The following is a 16,673-nucleotide window of genomic DNA, read 5'->3' on the forward strand; positions in this document are numbered from 1 at the left end:
GTTCTTACTGTGGGGGAGTATGTATCTGTATAATCCTCGGGATATTTCTGTGCATAACCTTGTGCAACTAATCTAGCTTTGTATAGAGTATTGCCTCCTTCTAAATTCTTAATTTTATATATCCACCTAGTGCCAATGATAGTTTTGTCCTTTGGAGCAACTGTAGGGGTGAACACATTTAGCCCTCGTAAACTATCCATCTCTTTAGTCATGGCTGCTTCCCATTTTTCCTTCTCTTCAGGAGGAAGTTTTAACACTTCCTCATATGTGTTAGGTATTGATGGCTCTCCATCCATATACATTATATAATCTTTGTATTTGTTTGGTACTTGATTTCTGCTACTTCTGATTGCTTTTTCTGGTTTACTATCATTGTCATGTAAATACCTTGCTTCTTTTTTAGTTAATGAATCTGTCTTTATTTTATGTTGACTGTTTGTCCATGTTTTAATTTTATTTTTATGTGTGTTGTTACTGTGCTCTTCTCTAATTCTTTTTTCTTGGAGTTTGGTATCTGATTTGGTGTTTGGGAATATTTCATTAAGATGTATTTTAGACCAGTTGGCCTGTTCATGGAACACAGCTGTTCTGGAAACTATAAATTTATTATTATTATCGATAAATCTGTATCCTTTTGTACCTGTCTCGTATCCCATGAATTTAAGCCTCCTGGATACGTTCTCACCTTTGCGCCTTAGTTGTTTAGGTATGTGTACGTCTGCAGTGACTCCAAATATGTGCATGTGTGCTAATTTTGGTTTCCTATTATACATTACTTCGTATGGTGTCTTATTTACAATGCTGGACCAAGTTCTATTTTGTGTGTAATTAGAGTATTGTAGGGCTTCTGACCAGAATTGTTTACCTAAGCCAGCATCTTCTAAAGTGCATCTAATCATGGTTTGTAATGTTGAATTCTTTCTCTCTACCACTCCGTTCTGGAATGCAGAAAATGGGCTAGATGTGTAATGTAGCATTCCTTTGTCTTTTAGCCATTGGGAGAATTCTTTAGACATGAATTCACATCCCCTATCTGTCATGATTTGTTTTATTTTAATATTGTGTTGTGTCTCTATACGTTTGTAAAACTCTTTGAATTTCTGAAAAGTTTCATCCTTATGTTTTAATGTGTAAACAAATCCATAACAACTATAATCATCCACAATTGTTAGAAAGTAACGTTTTTTATAATTAATTGATTGTGTTAGTGGACCAACTAGGTCCATATGTACCAAATCAAAAATTTTGTTGGTTGATCTCGTTGACTTTCTAGGTCTGGGGCTAGTTTTGAGTTTTGTAGATTTACATACTGAGCATTCCAAATAGTTTTCACAATTTTTTATTTTAACACCTTCTGCATGTTCAGTCATCTTTTGTACTACAGGAAAACTGGCATGTCCTAATTTCCTATGTAAAACATGAGCACACTCATCATGAATTGGTTTACCTATCTTAGGTTTTTTTTCATTGTGTGTATCTTTGTGATTATGGGTTATTTCATGTTCATGTTTCATTGTCACTGTTACTATTGTCTTCATTATCTATTTCATTGTCATTTTCCATATTTGAATCAATGTTGTGTAACCATTCCTCCTTTGTCATTAAGTAAGGTAGACCTCCTTTGATTATTACTGTACCTATGTTTATTTTGTTTTTCTCTAATGTTGCTTTTCCTTTTGAGAACACAATGTTAATGTCAGAATCTCTGCTTAGTTTTATGGCACTAAGTATGTTATGAGGAATTTCAGGTATTAGTAATACCCCCTCTATTTTACCTAGGCCAGGTAAGATTACATTCCCTCTACCTATAACCTGAACCTTTTCTTGGTTAGCTACTTTGATTACAAATTTATCTTCTACAAATGAAGATAATATATTTTTATTATTAGTAGTGTGATTAGTTGCTCCAGAATCAATAAGCCAATTATTGTTCTCTGGTTGTTGTGTGTTAATGTTGTTATGTTTGTTTAACCCATTCAGTGAGCCAGATTTTCTATCCTTTGAATTATCTCTGCCCCCTCTATGTTCTCTATAGTTGGGTGGACTTCTATATCTAAGTCTATCAATGGAAGACTGTCTGTTGTTGTACCTATTTCTATATTCTGACCTATGTCTTTCTCTTAGAATTTTGGGACAATCCTTCCTATTATGTTCTTTGGACCCACAATTGTGGCACCTAAATGTTTCATGATATCTTTCTTGAAATGCTACTCTTTTATATTGTTTGTGTTCTATTTGGTTGTTATAACGACTTCTTCTTGAATTGTCTTCAGCTATTAACTTATTGGATAGACTTTCTATGGATAAGTATCCTAGATTGATCGTGTCTAAGTGTGACATATAATTATCCCATGATGGGTCAAGTGAATTGATGTTAACACTTTTCATCGTTTGATCTGAAATCACCTCCCCCCTTAAATGCAGTTCTGCTCTAATCTTGTTTAAAGATATTAAATGTTCACTTATGGTAACCCCTGGCTTTATTCTAGAAGAGAAGAAATCTTTAGACATTCTCGTGGTAGTGGCTACGCTTTCACTGTGAAACAAATTAAACATGCATTGAATAATTTCTGAGACAGTCAGATTTTGCTTAATGCTGTGATACATGGCAGGAGACACACTGGAAATTAATAAAAAAAATGCTCTATGATGTAGGCAGTCTAACTTTAGAGTCCAAGGTCTTTTTGGGGGGTCTGTAATAAAAAACAGTAAGTTTTCTTTCATAAAGACAACCTGGAGCTGCTGATACCATTCTTGCAAATTAATGCCATCTATTCTCAGCTTTGGGAAGTCACTGGGTAAATTCCCAACATTGTTGGGTCCATTACTTACAACTGGGGGTAGTCCGTGGTCTTGCAAATGTCGAAAGTTGCAAAACGGCGTGGGGATGCTCGCAACGAGTCTGCATAGTTCTCTCTGCATCTCATGTCTTCCTGGGTTGTCTGCGTAGTTCTGCGCATGTGCGTTGCTCATTTCGTTCCTGGAGTCATCGTGAGAGGTTCTCGTTGCTGCAGCTCCTTCGCTTCGTTCTTCTTCCGATGAATCAGTCTCCGGCTCGATCTTGGGAGTCCTGGTGATAGCGGGCGCTCATCTTCTTTTGCTGAAGGCGCTGATCTTTGGATTGGTCTGCGGCGTGGGGAGGTATTTGCAGGGCTCTCTGGGTTCAGGTGTTTGTGCTCTCGCCGTCTGGATAGGAGCGGGTAGATTTTGAGGCGTTGGCTCGCTTGCTTGCTTTTTTGTTGATTTTTTAGTAATCTTCAGTTTCGGTCCAAATGCAGCAAAAAGCGTTTTCATTGCTGACTTTACTTGCATGTCTATCGAATCTTCTTCGTTCTCTGTTTCTGATTCTTCTGAGGTATATACTTTTTCTTTTTCATTTTTTGTATCGAGTAAGGCTTTTCGCGCCAGACATTTTGAATCCTGCTTTCTGATTGGCTCTGCTTCGCTCATCTTAGGAGTCTGTTGAAACCAAGATGGCTGCCATTCGAAATTTTGCGCGGGATTGTTGGTTTTCTTCTTCGCTGCATTTTTATCTGTAAGCATATCACTTACTATTTTTGAGTCTTTTGGTTTTTCAGTAGCGATGTGCTTCTCTCTCGCTGCTCCGTTGTTTTTTAGTATATCTTGGAGGTTCGCGACAAGACTTTTATCGCTCTTTTGGCTTTTTAAGAGTTTTAGTATCTCTGACCTGAGTTCGTTGTTTTCTATTTCGTTTTCTTCTTGGTCATCATCTTCATTTATTATTTCTTCGTCTTCTGTGGTGTATTCTTCAGATTCTCTCGAAATTGCATTCGTGGATTCATCTATTATTTCTTGATCCGCTTCCATTTCTTTGCTGTATGCCCTGGTGTTGGGCCTATCTCTTTTAGACATGTTTAAGTTTTTATTGAGTCAATTTAACCATCCTCTGCTACCAGATTGTTACGATATTTTTAGGATCAGACTCAATAAAAGATTTGAGAATTAGAAGTTCAAATATATCTCTGTTTATTTACATAAGGCATTCTATATTCACTGAATATTCACAGATAGAAGCACAGAATGAACGTATGCAGCTCCTTATATATACAATGGGTGGAGCTAAATATGGGAGTGGTAAAGTATGAATACATTAAGAAGTGAAGAATAAGTTAACCCCTGACACACTGTTCATATATTATTTACATAATGGAGAATAAGGCATTTACTTGTGACAGTCCCGATGCCTTTTCCCTCGGAAATTAGCATGTTAGTCACGCCTGTTCTTATGGTGATGAAGGAAGCATGTTAGTCACGCCTGTTCTTATGGTGATGAAGGAAGTTAGCACTCACTCCTCTCCTGGAGGAATGAAAAAATTGGGGAAGTATTGGAAAGGCAGAATATTGTGTTTCCCTGGGTGAGAAAAGGAGAAACATGTTTTTAAAGACAAAGCAGCTTCCTGCAACTCTCTGCACACACCCACACCCACCTTCAGCTCCAGGATGTTGGGATTCCGACGTGGCCTTTGGGACATGATAGGATTAGCCCCTCTACTCATCTAGCAAAGGAACTCACCACATGGTACCTGGCAGTGGTGGGTTCCAAATTTTTTTAGTACCGGTTCTGTGGGCGTGGCTTATTTGGTGGGCGTGGTTTGGTGGTCATGTGACTGTGGGTGTGGCTTGATGGTCATGTGACTGGGCGGTGTAAGGTCCCAAAATATACTTGAGTCACCAGAATGCCAAAGAGAGAGACTCAAGAGGAGGCTTGCAAAAAAAACCAGATTTTATTTATGGCCAAAAACAAAATACTGGGTGGGACTATATCCAGAACATACAGATACAATGCATGCGAGGAGATAGCCACACCTTGGGGAAGGTATGGCGTCTTTTGTACCCTCAGAGACGTCAGCTTAGTACCCAATTCTGGCCTCCTAATTTAGGTTTGTGTATTCCTTATTGCCCCGCAAGGGAATAGAAACTTCCCAATTAGTCTTATCTTGTCCTTGAGCATTCCTTTGTTTTCTCAATTGGCCATTTGGCCCCCTGGTTCTGCAAGGAACAAGTTTATACAGATCAAAACGGGTGAAATCTAATTTTTTTTGCTACCGGTTCTGTGGGCGTGGCTTAATTAGTGGACAGGGCTTGGTGGTAAGGTGACTGGGAGGGCGTGGCTTGTTAGTCAGGTGGGCGTGGCCAAGTCAATGTCACTTCTTTGCCCTTTTTTAACCTACAAAACACAACACAACACAACTGGCTCACCCACAATATAAAAGCAGCTGTGCTAGACCCAAAATAGCCCCTGCAACAAGCAGCAACCTCACACAGTCACAAAAAGCCCAAAAAAACAACTTTCATCCTTTACACACACAAAATTCCACATACAGCTTTGTGAGATTTTGTGTGTTTGTGTAGTTGGATTGAAACACTACAGAAACACACTTAGTCTCAGAAAGCACAAATATTTTATTTTAATTTAATTTATTTTTATTTTTATATAAAAGCAGCTAAATTTAAAACTTCCTAAACTTTAAATGGCTAGGTCTAAAAAAAGAACAACTAAAAAAAACCCCAATTAACTATTTTTTTTAAAGCTCCCAAAGGGGGAAAAAACTTACCCAATAGAACAGGGATCTCCAACCTTGGAAACTTTAAGACTTGTAGACTTCAACTCCCAGAATTCCTCAGCCAGCTTTGCTTTGCTTGCTGAGGAATTCTGGGAGTTGAAGTCCACAACTCCTTGCCTGCTTGATTGCAGGCAGGGAGATTCAGTTGCTTGCTGATGCAATGGATTGCAGGGATTACAGCAAGGCGTTGCGACCAGCAGCTAAGGTAAGCAAGCTGAGGGGGGGAGGGGGAGGGATTTTTGCTACTGATTAGCAGGCAACTCAGCTGGGGTCGTCAGAGCTTGGATCGTCAGAGCCATTTAAAAGGAAAAAAGTTTTTTTCTTTTACATGGTTCTGGTGATCCAAGCTGAGTTGCCTGATTAGCAGGCAACTCAGCTGGGCTCGTCAGAGCCATTTAAACGAAAAAAAAAGGCTCTGATGATCGTGCGGCTCAGCTGGGCATGGGGGGTGGGGGCAGGGACTTTTGCTACCGGTTCTCCAAACTGCCCACCGCCATCGCTACCTACTCGCCCGAGCCGGTCCGAACTGGGAGCATTTCACCCCTGGGCTGACCCCATTCATCCTCTCCTATAACCTTCTCTCCCTCAGGCTTGCCCCGCAGAGGCCTCTCCTACTGTCAGAGCTGACTCCATTTGAATAATTGCCGGAATGTTGCTCCTAATAAATGACTGGATTTCTTTTGAAACTTGGCTCGAGGCTCATAAATTAATTAGGGCATCTTTCAGAAACTTCTCACCTATTTTATCCCCTTCTCTCCCTCACGCTGGTCCCATTGATCCTCTCCAAACTCTCAGCTCCCAGGCCGGATGAGTCACGCGCTGACCACGCCCAAGTAGCAGTTGGAACAGAGATATTTTCAGGAGTAGAACATCTAACTCCTTAGAATCAGAGTGTGTTAATAATAATATAAGAAATAAGCGAGTACCTAGAAGGCAAGAGGAACATACCTGCCAAATTTCAAGTTTGTAGGTTTTACAGTTCTGGAGATTTCGTGATGCTGCGCAAGTGTTTTTCGCTTTTATATATATAGATAAATAGAGGATCTAGAGAATTAAAGCTAAGCAAAAATAAAGGGATAAATCACAGATATTTGTAATTGTGATTAAAAAACATGCCATTGTTTCACAAAAAGTTGTAATTCCAAAAAAGAATGTTGTATTAGTAGCAAATGTATCAAACTGAGCAAATACATTTAACTGAATTGTGGTGAGCTTTAGGAACCTAAAAAACTGGTCCTGGAAAAAGAATACATGGAGTTCACCTTGTCTTAACTGATGCCAAGAGTTATTCATTTTCAAATTTAAATCCACTTGAAACCACTTGAAGATTAATATATTGCTAAGTTGCTAAATAACTGACAAACATACTCTCACCTCTGCCCAGGGAAGATTAGGGAAATTTTATTTTTATTAATACATTGCATTAGAATAATATCACATCCAAGAACACAATCAGATGTCTGACTTTTCTGTCCATTCATGTGCATAATTGCCAGGGAAAATCAATTCTTCAAATGTTTCCTACCTGCTCCATCCACAGACACTCTGATTCCAAAAGCAAGTTAAAAACCTCAAGTTCATTATTTTAGACCTGGTAATTTTTTATATCTATTGGGCTCGAATGGCATTGAATATTTTAATGGAAAGTATTTAAAGGTGGGCAGCTCAACCCTATAATTATTGTTCCCCTTACATTTTCTCAACAAATTCATCCACAGTGACGTCCCCTAGTTGTATAAACTAAATCAGTCCCCAGAGTCCATGGTTAGTATGGGAGAATTCCATTCTGCTTCCTGTGACATCATATCATTGTTTCCTTGATTTTTCTCTGCTTAGCTTCTCCACTTCTTTCATGAACCGGAGACAGAGCTCTTCTTGCCACGGCAAAGCCACACATTGGACAGCCACAGGGAGCCCCACAGACTCTTTCACTGCCTACAAGGACAGAATAAAGAAAGCAGCTTTTTACAGCAAGTGTCAAATACAGATAGTCCTCGAGATAAGAATGGTCACTTAATGGCCATTTGAAGTTACAACAGACCTCCTGAAAGCTCCTTACAACCCCCTTTCGAACTTACGGCTGCTGCAGCACCCTGACAGTCCTTAGCCCTTACCACTGACAGAAAGGACACTACAGCATTCCCCCATCTCTCTCACTCTCCCTCCCTCCCTGATCCTGTTCCACTGGGACCATGAAGGCCTTGGACTACTCCCCACACGCCTGTCATCCATCACACCCTTACCTTTCCTTACCGGGATACCCTGCGCACGGTCACTCATGCCCTTGTCACGTCCCATCTAGACTACTGTAACGCTCTCTACATGGGGCTCCCCTTGAAGAGCACTCGGAGGCTCCAACTGGTCCAGAATGCAGCCGCGCGGGTGGTTATGGGGGCGACTCAGCGCACCCACGTAACATCCCTCCTGCGTGAGCTGCACTGGCTCCCGGTGGTCTTCCGGGTGCGATTCAAGGTGTTGGTTACCACCTTTAAAGCGCTCCATGGCTTAGGACGGGGTATTTACGAGACCGCCTTCTGCCATCAACAGCCTCCCACAGGCCAATACGCTCCCACAGAGAGGGGCTCCTTAGGATGCCGTTGCCCAAACAATGTCGACTGGCGACACCCAGGGGGAGAGCCTTCTCTGTGGGGGCATCAGCCCTCTGGAAGGAGCTGCCCCTAGAAGTCCATCTTAGCCGCGACCTGCGTACCTTCCGCCGCGCCCTGAAGACCCTTTTGTTCCAGCAAGCCGGGCTGGCGTAATACAATTTTATTGTATGGGTGTATGTGTGTTTTAATTTGTGGGCCAAATTTTTATATATTCGATTTTAATTGGTTTTAAGTTTTGTAAATCTGTGTTTTACTATGGCTATACACCACCCTGAGTCCTCCGGAAGAAGGGCGGTATAGAAATCTAATAAACTGAAGTTCTGGCTGGGATTTTAAAGGTTCAACCTGAGGAGGTATTTTGTAGGATCGATAGAGTCTATAGAATAAACTCCTGGATTGCAAAGCAAAGGCAATTGCCTAGAGATGTGGTGATTTACTTTACAGATAAAGAAATAAGAAATAATATTGTGCAGAAATCTTTTAAGTCTACTTTGCAACTGTTTGGAAGAAAGATTTGGATATATAAAGAATTACCGCCTAAGATGTTATTGGAAAGAAAGAAATTTGGTTTTCTGGTGGCTGAGCTTAAAAAAAGAAATATCTTATTCAGATGGAATGCTCCAGTTGGTATAATATTGAGATATCAAGGAGAAAGATATCAATTAAATACTGTTGAAAAAGCGGAAGAATTTTATCAAAAAATTTTAAAAATGAACTTAACATCTTTATGCACAACACAAGAAAAGCAGCAGGAGTTAGAAATAAAGGAAAAACATCGAGACACAGAGGCCTTTGTAGATGAATTGCCTTTGGATTCTTCAGACACCTCAGCTGCATTATTTATGAATAAGAGAGAAGTGGCATCGGATTCTAACGTGATGATTCATCAAGTCATAGACAACCATGGAAATCAACTAATTGATACACAACTTACAGAAAAGAAATATGAGTCACAAAAGCAAAACCAACAAGATCAAGTTATAAATCAGAATGAAAACCGATCAGTTGATACAAAACCTGCAGAAAGGAAATTAGGATGGAGATCAAACCCACAAAAAGAAAGGAAAAAAAGAAACAGGTCTCACAAAAATAAAAATTTCTAAATTAAGCAACAGCGAAGCCAGTTATTTTTAAAAAATACATGATTGAATATTTGAGGAGATGGTTGAGGCAAAGTAGTGGTTAATATCATCCTGAGGAGAGTGACTGATCTCTGCAGTGCCATAATTTTGGGATGTGAAAAGGGCCTTAAACTGTTCGATTGGAATTATCTATTTTTGGTTTTCTTTTTATTGATCAACGTATTATATCTATGCTGAGCTATAAGGCAAGAGAGTTATGTTGGGGCATGCAGAAGATCTGGTTGTTACCCCATTATGACGATGGGAATTAATAATCCTGAAGAAAGCCACTACTACAGATATTATATGGAATACAATTATAAAGTCACTCAGGTGGTTGTTTTCTTTTTTTTATATATATACGAAGATATTCATTATTGATGGGGGCAGATGATAACTGAGGATTTTGAATATTCTGTTGCAACTGGGATGTTATGTTACCCTAATACGGATGATGGAGTCAGCAATCCAGTGGAAAGACATCAAAGAAGATATTATATGGATTATAAATTTAAAGTCATTGATTTTGTCTATATAAGGGAATATTCTCTAGTAGGATGGGCAGAAGAACAAAGATATTAAGAATTGTTGTGTATGGTAATTTTGTAGGAAAGTGGGTGGAGACAGGCTAGTGTATTGATTGTATAGATTAAGAAAAGGGATGCTTAAGAGATATATTTATGGGAGTGGAGGAAATGGATAGAGCAGAACAAATGTAAAACTAGAATTCATGGGGAAGGCTGCTTTGAAATGTCATATTAATATACACAAAAGATTAAATGTTAAAGTAAGATTTATTATATAGTTCTAAAGTGGAAGGTTGTTTTGAAATGTTATATTAATATATAGATATAAGTATGGGGGAGGAGGAAAAAAAGGGCAGATTATTGCTGAATTGGGAGTTATAATAATATTACTGTGTTAAATCAGAAGTTATTATATAGTGTTATAATAGAATGTTATTCTGAAGTGCATGGTAAGAGGGGGAAGTAATAATATTAATAATATCATTAGAAGTAAGGGTCAGTATTTGGAGGAGGGAGTAAGGGGGTGGTAAAATATTATAAAATCTGTTCTGTATCAGGTTTTTTTTGAAGAAGTCACGGGGGGTGGGGGGTGAGGGGGGGGTTAGGGAGGAGGGGGGGGAAAAGGGGGAAAAATTTGTAATTGAAAACTTTTTCAATAAAAAGAGAAGCAAAAAAAACAGAAATCTAATAAACTTAAACTTAACTTAAACTTTCAAAGAGCTCTGAGCCTCATGCTGGGGAAAGAGGACAGGCCACATGGCTGCCCTTCAGAAGGAATTGCCATTTTCAGCTTGCTCACAATTCCTTGTAGTCACACAAAGATGGTGTGTCAGGCAGGGTTGGAAAAGGCCAGGGCAGGTCTCTATGGCTCTTCCCTATATCTAAAGCATACCATGTTCCACTTAATAAATTGCCTTTTTGTTTAATAACTGCATCAGGGAGATCAGGGTGTGGGGGTTAATAAGGCCATCTCGCTTCATGGCCATCATGACATGCAACCATAATGGACAGGCTCCATATGGTTGTATCTCAAGGATTACCCGTAAATGCTGCTGGGCACTGTCATGAAGCAATTCCAAGTACCTTTGCAAAGAGTTTGTCCCCCAAATCATTGTAGTGTCCTTTGAAACTCTTTAGCTCCTCTTCGTCCTCCTTTGTCACTGTTGTAACTGGTACTACTCCAGCAGGGAAGTCCAAGTAGTTATATAATATGGTATTACTAATGACCTCTGTACAGATAAAAAACAGAAGGGAAATTAAATGGCTACTCAGCTCTCTTGAGCAACTTGCAGTGATTAATAGCACAAGGAAGACAGTACTTCATAATTCTAATCACATATATCTCCTCCCCAATCTACATATGAGAACATAATTTGGAAAAACTGAAGCCGATCTCAAGCAACTAAAAACAGACACAGAAAGTTTCATGTTTACAGCTTTATGTGTTGTCTTTAACTTTCCTCTCTTTAAAAAGACACTCAAAACAGTTATATTCTGGAGGCTATATGGATGCTGATGATCATCTGACTACTTTAGAGACTATATTGTTAAATTAGATTCCCAAAGTCTGCAGTCTATTTAAGAAGAATTTTAGAAATACTGTCTGCACTGTCACAAAAATTGTAGTTATGCATTCTCAAAAGAATGAATGTGTACTAGTTTGTGAAGCCTGACTGAAGGAAAACTGCCACCCATCATCCTTTAAATTGGCTCTTAACTGATGGAAAAGCAAGATAGAACATTATGATTCCACAAGGAATGATTTGGTCATCCCCAGATGAAGGTTTTTGTCTAAGTGTACAGAGAACTAGGCAGACATTTTAAAAAGTAGCTATATATTTGCCTCTTATGAATTGTTAATGAGGTAAGATGTTTAACATCAACATGAAACATGCCAATGTGAACTCTTTTGCTTATAAGCCAGGCTGGAACTATGCATGCAATGTGGCAAGATCCATAACAAGAGTATATTAGGGTTGTGCAGTGCTTCAGATTCAAAACCGCAAGCTCTTTAAAGCAGCCACCTCTTTTCCTAGGGACAGTACAGCCATAGAAAAGGTGTGTTTGGTTCAAAGAGTTGCAAACAAGCACCATAGTTGAACCACCCTGCATTATCCCATGAACTTTTTGCCCAACCTCAAAGCACATCACAGCCCTAGGATTTACTCACATCTGGTTGAATAGGAGTAGGACACTACATGGGGTCTAAAGAATACCAACGTGCTTTTTAAAACTTGGTTTTCCAAGTTTTTTAAAAATTACCTGTTAGTTTTCCAGGGAACCCACTCTTAAAAGCAGGACCTATAGCAGGACAAAGCAGCACATCCAGTTCCAGCCTTTTCCATTCTTCAGTGAATTCTCTGCAATATTCCTAATGATAAGAGATCAATATACATATCAGGGCTACCTTTATTTTTCAATGTAGAAACCTGGCATCCAAAAAATACAGCCGGCATATGGTAGGAGCAAGAAGACAGATAGCTCAGCAAAGGTGGGCTTCTGACTTGCTATTCTTTGGGCAACTATTTTATGAATGAACAACATGAATCCAGTCTCCTGGGAATTAGGCATGGATGTATTTTTCTTCTTTCAGCTCTTGAATGAGACTGTTTTAAAATGTAATCCTTAGATTTGAACTGTTAATTGAGGACCTTAGAAGCAAAAGTCCTACCTCAACCACAGCTGCCCTTCTGAAAATATCCAGAGTCTGGTCTTTTTCTCCCCATCCCCACAGTAAAAGACTCAGAATAAAAGAATTGGAAGGGACCTTGGAGGTCTTCTAGTCCAACCCCTTGCTTAGGCAGGAAACCCTACACCACTTCAGACAAATGGCTGTCCAATATCTTCTTAGAAACTTCCAGTGTTGGAGTATTCACAACTTCTGCAGGAAGGTTGTTCCACTGATTAATTGTTTTAACTGTCAGGAAATTTCTCCTTACTTCTAGATTGCTTCTCTCCTTGATTAGTTTCCATCTGTTGCTTCTTGTCCTGCCCTCAGATGCTTTGGAGAATAGCTTGACTCCCTCTTCTTTGTGGCAGCTCCTGAGATATTGGAACACTGCTATCATCTCACCCCTAGTCCTTCTTTTCATTTTTTTTTAATTTTTTAATTTTTTTTAAAATTGATTTATATGCCACCCTTCTCCGGAGACTCAGGGTGGCTTACAATGCATTAAGCAAGATGTCATTAAACTAGATGCACCCAGTTCCTGCAGCCATTCTTCATATGTTTTAGCCTCCAGTCCACCTAATCATCTTTGTTGCTCTCCTCTGCACTCTTTCTAGTCTCCACATCTTTTTCACATCGTGGCCACCAAAACTGGATGCAGTATTCCAAGTGCAGCCTTACCAAGGCATTATAAAGTGATATTAACACTTCATGCGATCTTGATTCTATCTCTCTGTTTATGCAGCCTAGAACTGTATTGGCTTTTTTGGCAGCTGCTGCACACTGCTGGCTCATATTTAAATGGCTGTCCATTGGGCTCCAAGATCCCTCTCACAGTTACTACTATTGAGTGAGATACCACATATACTTTTTTCACCATTGAATTTCATTTTGTTAAATAGCGCCCAATGTTCAAGTCTGTCAAGATCCTTCTATATCTTAAGCCTATCTTCTGGAGTGTTGGCTACTACTGCTAGCTTGGTGCTATCTGAAAATCTGATGAGTTCCCAACTATCCCCTTGTCCAAGTCATTGATGAAGATGTTGAAGAGTGTTAGGCCTAAAACAGAGCCTTGGGTCCTCCACTGCATGCTTCCCTCCATGTAGATGCAGTTCCATTGAGGACTACATGTTGAGTGTGATTGGTCAGCCAGTTACGAATCCATCTGGTGGTGATGCTGTCTAACCCACATTTTTCTACTTTATCTAGCAGTAGGTTATGGTCTACTTTATCAAATGCATTACTGAAGTCCAAGTAAATTATATCGACAGTATTCCTCTGGTCCACTAATTTTGTCACTTTGTCAAAGAATGCAATAGGATTAGTCTGGCATGATCTGTTTTTGACAAACCCATGTTGGCTTTTGGTTATTACTTTGTTTGCTTCTAGGTGTTTATGCAGTTTGGAAAGATAAAAAAAAATTACCTCAATTTCCGAGTGACATTTCCAGAGTTCTTTTACAGACCTAAAAAGTCAAAGAAAATATATGAACTGCAGATGCATGGAATTGGCTGCCTATGTTCATTGTCTGTAAAAGCTTACCCCAACCTGGTGCTATACAGCTATGCTGACTTAATTCCTCTGGGCAGAATGGAATTGAAAGTCTAACTGGGCACAAGACTAGAGAAACATTTTGTATATGAATGGTAGTATAGTTATCACATTAACTTTGGCAATATAAACCAATGGTTGCTAAGATCATTAATATGCAGATCAAGAAATATTTGTAAAAAGCATCAGTAGAAAGAAAATGTATTTTTTTTAAAAAAAATCTTCCTATACTCTCTCTCTCTCTCTCTCTCTCTGTGTGTGTGTGTGTGTGTGTGTGTGTAATTTTTTTTTATTATTAGCCCAAATCATTTCCTCCTGTAATTTGGAATAAGAAGGGGAATGGCTGGAAAAAGTCATACTAAGAATGGATTAAGTAGCATTCCCAACCCACAATGCTCTCCTCCAGCCCATATTTAGCCTATAAAGTCAAAAGAAATGGTATTTGAAAGCGACAATATACAGAAAAATATATGAAAGTACAAAAAATATTTTAGGAAATGTCAAAGGAACATGCATCTGATCCAAAACAGGTGCTGACTAAAACTGTTGGCTTTAACAGTATATTACGGGTGGTAAAATTAATGGAATTGGATGATGGCAAAACTAACTAGTTTGAGTAAAGAAAAGACTTTGTCTAGCTTTGTTTCTACATGGAAATGACTTTGGGACTTTTGTTTCAGAGTGAAAGAAATGCTAATTGATATTGGGATTTGACAATTAGAATTGTTTATGGAAATTATATAGTGCATTACTGAATTTCAGATCAAAAGATTAATGAATTTTATATTTGTAACTGTATTGAAGAAAGTTATTCTATTTTTAGTTTCTATCTCATCCTTTTTTCTTTATCCCTTGTACTTTGCCCCTCCCTATTTTATTTCACAAAATTTGATCCTCTGGAGAAGAAAATGGCAACCCACTCCAGTATCTTTGCCATGAAAACCCCATGGACAGTACCAAAAGGCAAAAAGATATGACGCCAGAAGATGAGCCCCTCAGGTCGCAAGGTGTCCAATATGCTACTGGGGAAGAGCAGAGGGCTAGTACTAGTAGCGCCAGAAAGAGTGAAGCGACTGGGCCAAAGCCAAAAGGACATTCAGCTGTGGATGCATCTGGTGGTGAAAGGAAAGTCCGATGCTGTAAAGATTTTTTCTCCATAGGAATCTGGAATGTAAGATCCATGAATCAAGGCAAGCTAGACGTGATCAACAAGAGATGACAAGACTGAACATCAATATCTAAGGAATCAGTGAACTAAAATGGGCAGGAATGGGTGAATTTAATTCAGATGACCATTGGGTATATTACTGTGGGCAAGAATCTCTCAGAAGAAATGCAATAGCTTTCATCTTCTATCTATCATCTATCTATCTATCTATCTATCTATCTATCTATCTATCTATCTATCTATCTATCTATCTATATAAAAGGATGTATGTATGTATGTATATATATATACATATATATATGTACATATATATATATGTATGTATGTATGTATGTATGTATGTATGTATGTATGTATGTATGTATATATACGATCCAGGATAACTCTGGAACGGCTAGAGCAATTTCAACCAAACTTGCTACATAGATGACTTACTCTCTGGAAAAAAATATTGTGCGGGTAACACACCCCTAACAATGCTGTGTGTGTGTGTCTTTGTGTGTGTGTTCCACCATAACTCTGACGCGCCTTGAGCAATTTTAACCAAACTTGGTACACAGATGATCTATTCGCTGGAAAAAGATTTGAAAAATTTTTGAATAAAAATTGAGACTTGCATTTTCAATCACGATCAATAAGTCACAGGGCCAGTCTATTAAGTACTGTGGAGTGGATTTGGGATCATCATGTTTCTCCCACGGATAACTTTATGTTGCTTACTCAAGGGTGGGTTCACCACAGAATTTATTTATTCTTGATCCTGGAGGTGAAACTAAAAATGTTGTTTATAATCAAGTTTTGTCTTAACTTACTATTATACTTAATTTGAATAATATTTTACTTTATAATTTGTAATCTGTGCTTATACTTTTAAAACCCTGTAAATAAAATTGCTTTGATTTGACACTAAAGATATAATTCATTCCTTTTCCTGTCTAATACAAGATTGGGATAAATACCCGTGCAACGCTAGGTAATCAGCTAGTAGTCAATAAGGAAAAGCAATACTGGGATACAATCCTCAAAATGACAGAATGATCTCAGTTCGAATCCAAGGCAAACCATTCAATATCACAGTAGTCCAGGTCTATGCCCAACCACTGGTGCTGAAGAGGATGAAATTGACCGTTTCTATGAAGCCGTATAGCACCTTATAGAATTAACACCAAAAAATGATGTCCCTGTAATCATGGGGGATTGGAATGCTAAAGCAGGAAGCCAAAAGATAACCAGAATAACAAGGAAGTTTGGCCTTGGAGTACAAAATGAAGCAAGGCACAGGCTGATAGAATTTTGCAGCCAAAGATGGAGAAGCTCTATACAAAAGTCAGTAAAAACAAGACCAGGAGCTGACTGTGGCTCAATTCATAAACTTCTTGTTGCAAAATTTAGGCTTAAATTGAAGAAAGTAGGGGAAAGTAGGGAATAACTATATACAGGCCCA

At 38.8% G+C, this 16,673-nt stretch overlaps 1 protein-coding gene across 1 annotated transcript in view; it reads right to left on the reverse strand.

Moving 5' to 3' along the window:
• Positions 1-7,316: 7,316 nt before the first annotated feature.
• LOC139314067 (fatty-acid amide hydrolase 1-like) overlaps positions 7,317-16,673 on the reverse strand; it is a 29,458-nt gene continuing 20,101 nt past the window's right edge. Inside the window, exons 12-15 of the mRNA XM_070939588.1 lie at positions 13,936-13,975; positions 12,105-12,213; positions 10,926-11,071; positions 7,317-7,520 (exon numbers count right to left, since the gene is read on the reverse strand). Coding sequence (XP_070795689.1) covers positions 7,392-7,520; positions 10,926-11,071; positions 12,105-12,213; positions 13,936-13,975 — 424 coding nt within the window. The 3' untranslated portion in view covers positions 7,317-7,391. The remainder of the gene's footprint in view (positions 7,521-10,925; positions 11,072-12,104; positions 12,214-13,935; positions 13,976-16,673) is intronic.

The sequence above is a fragment of the Pituophis catenifer genome, unplaced genomic scaffold (genome assembly GCF_029215685.1).
Source record: "Pituophis catenifer annectens isolate HBS135680 unplaced genomic scaffold, rPitCat1.0.hap2 SCAF_3, whole genome shotgun sequence".
In the NCBI taxonomy this organism is placed as follows: domain Eukaryota; kingdom Metazoa; phylum Chordata; class Lepidosauria; order Squamata; family Colubridae; genus Pituophis; species Pituophis catenifer.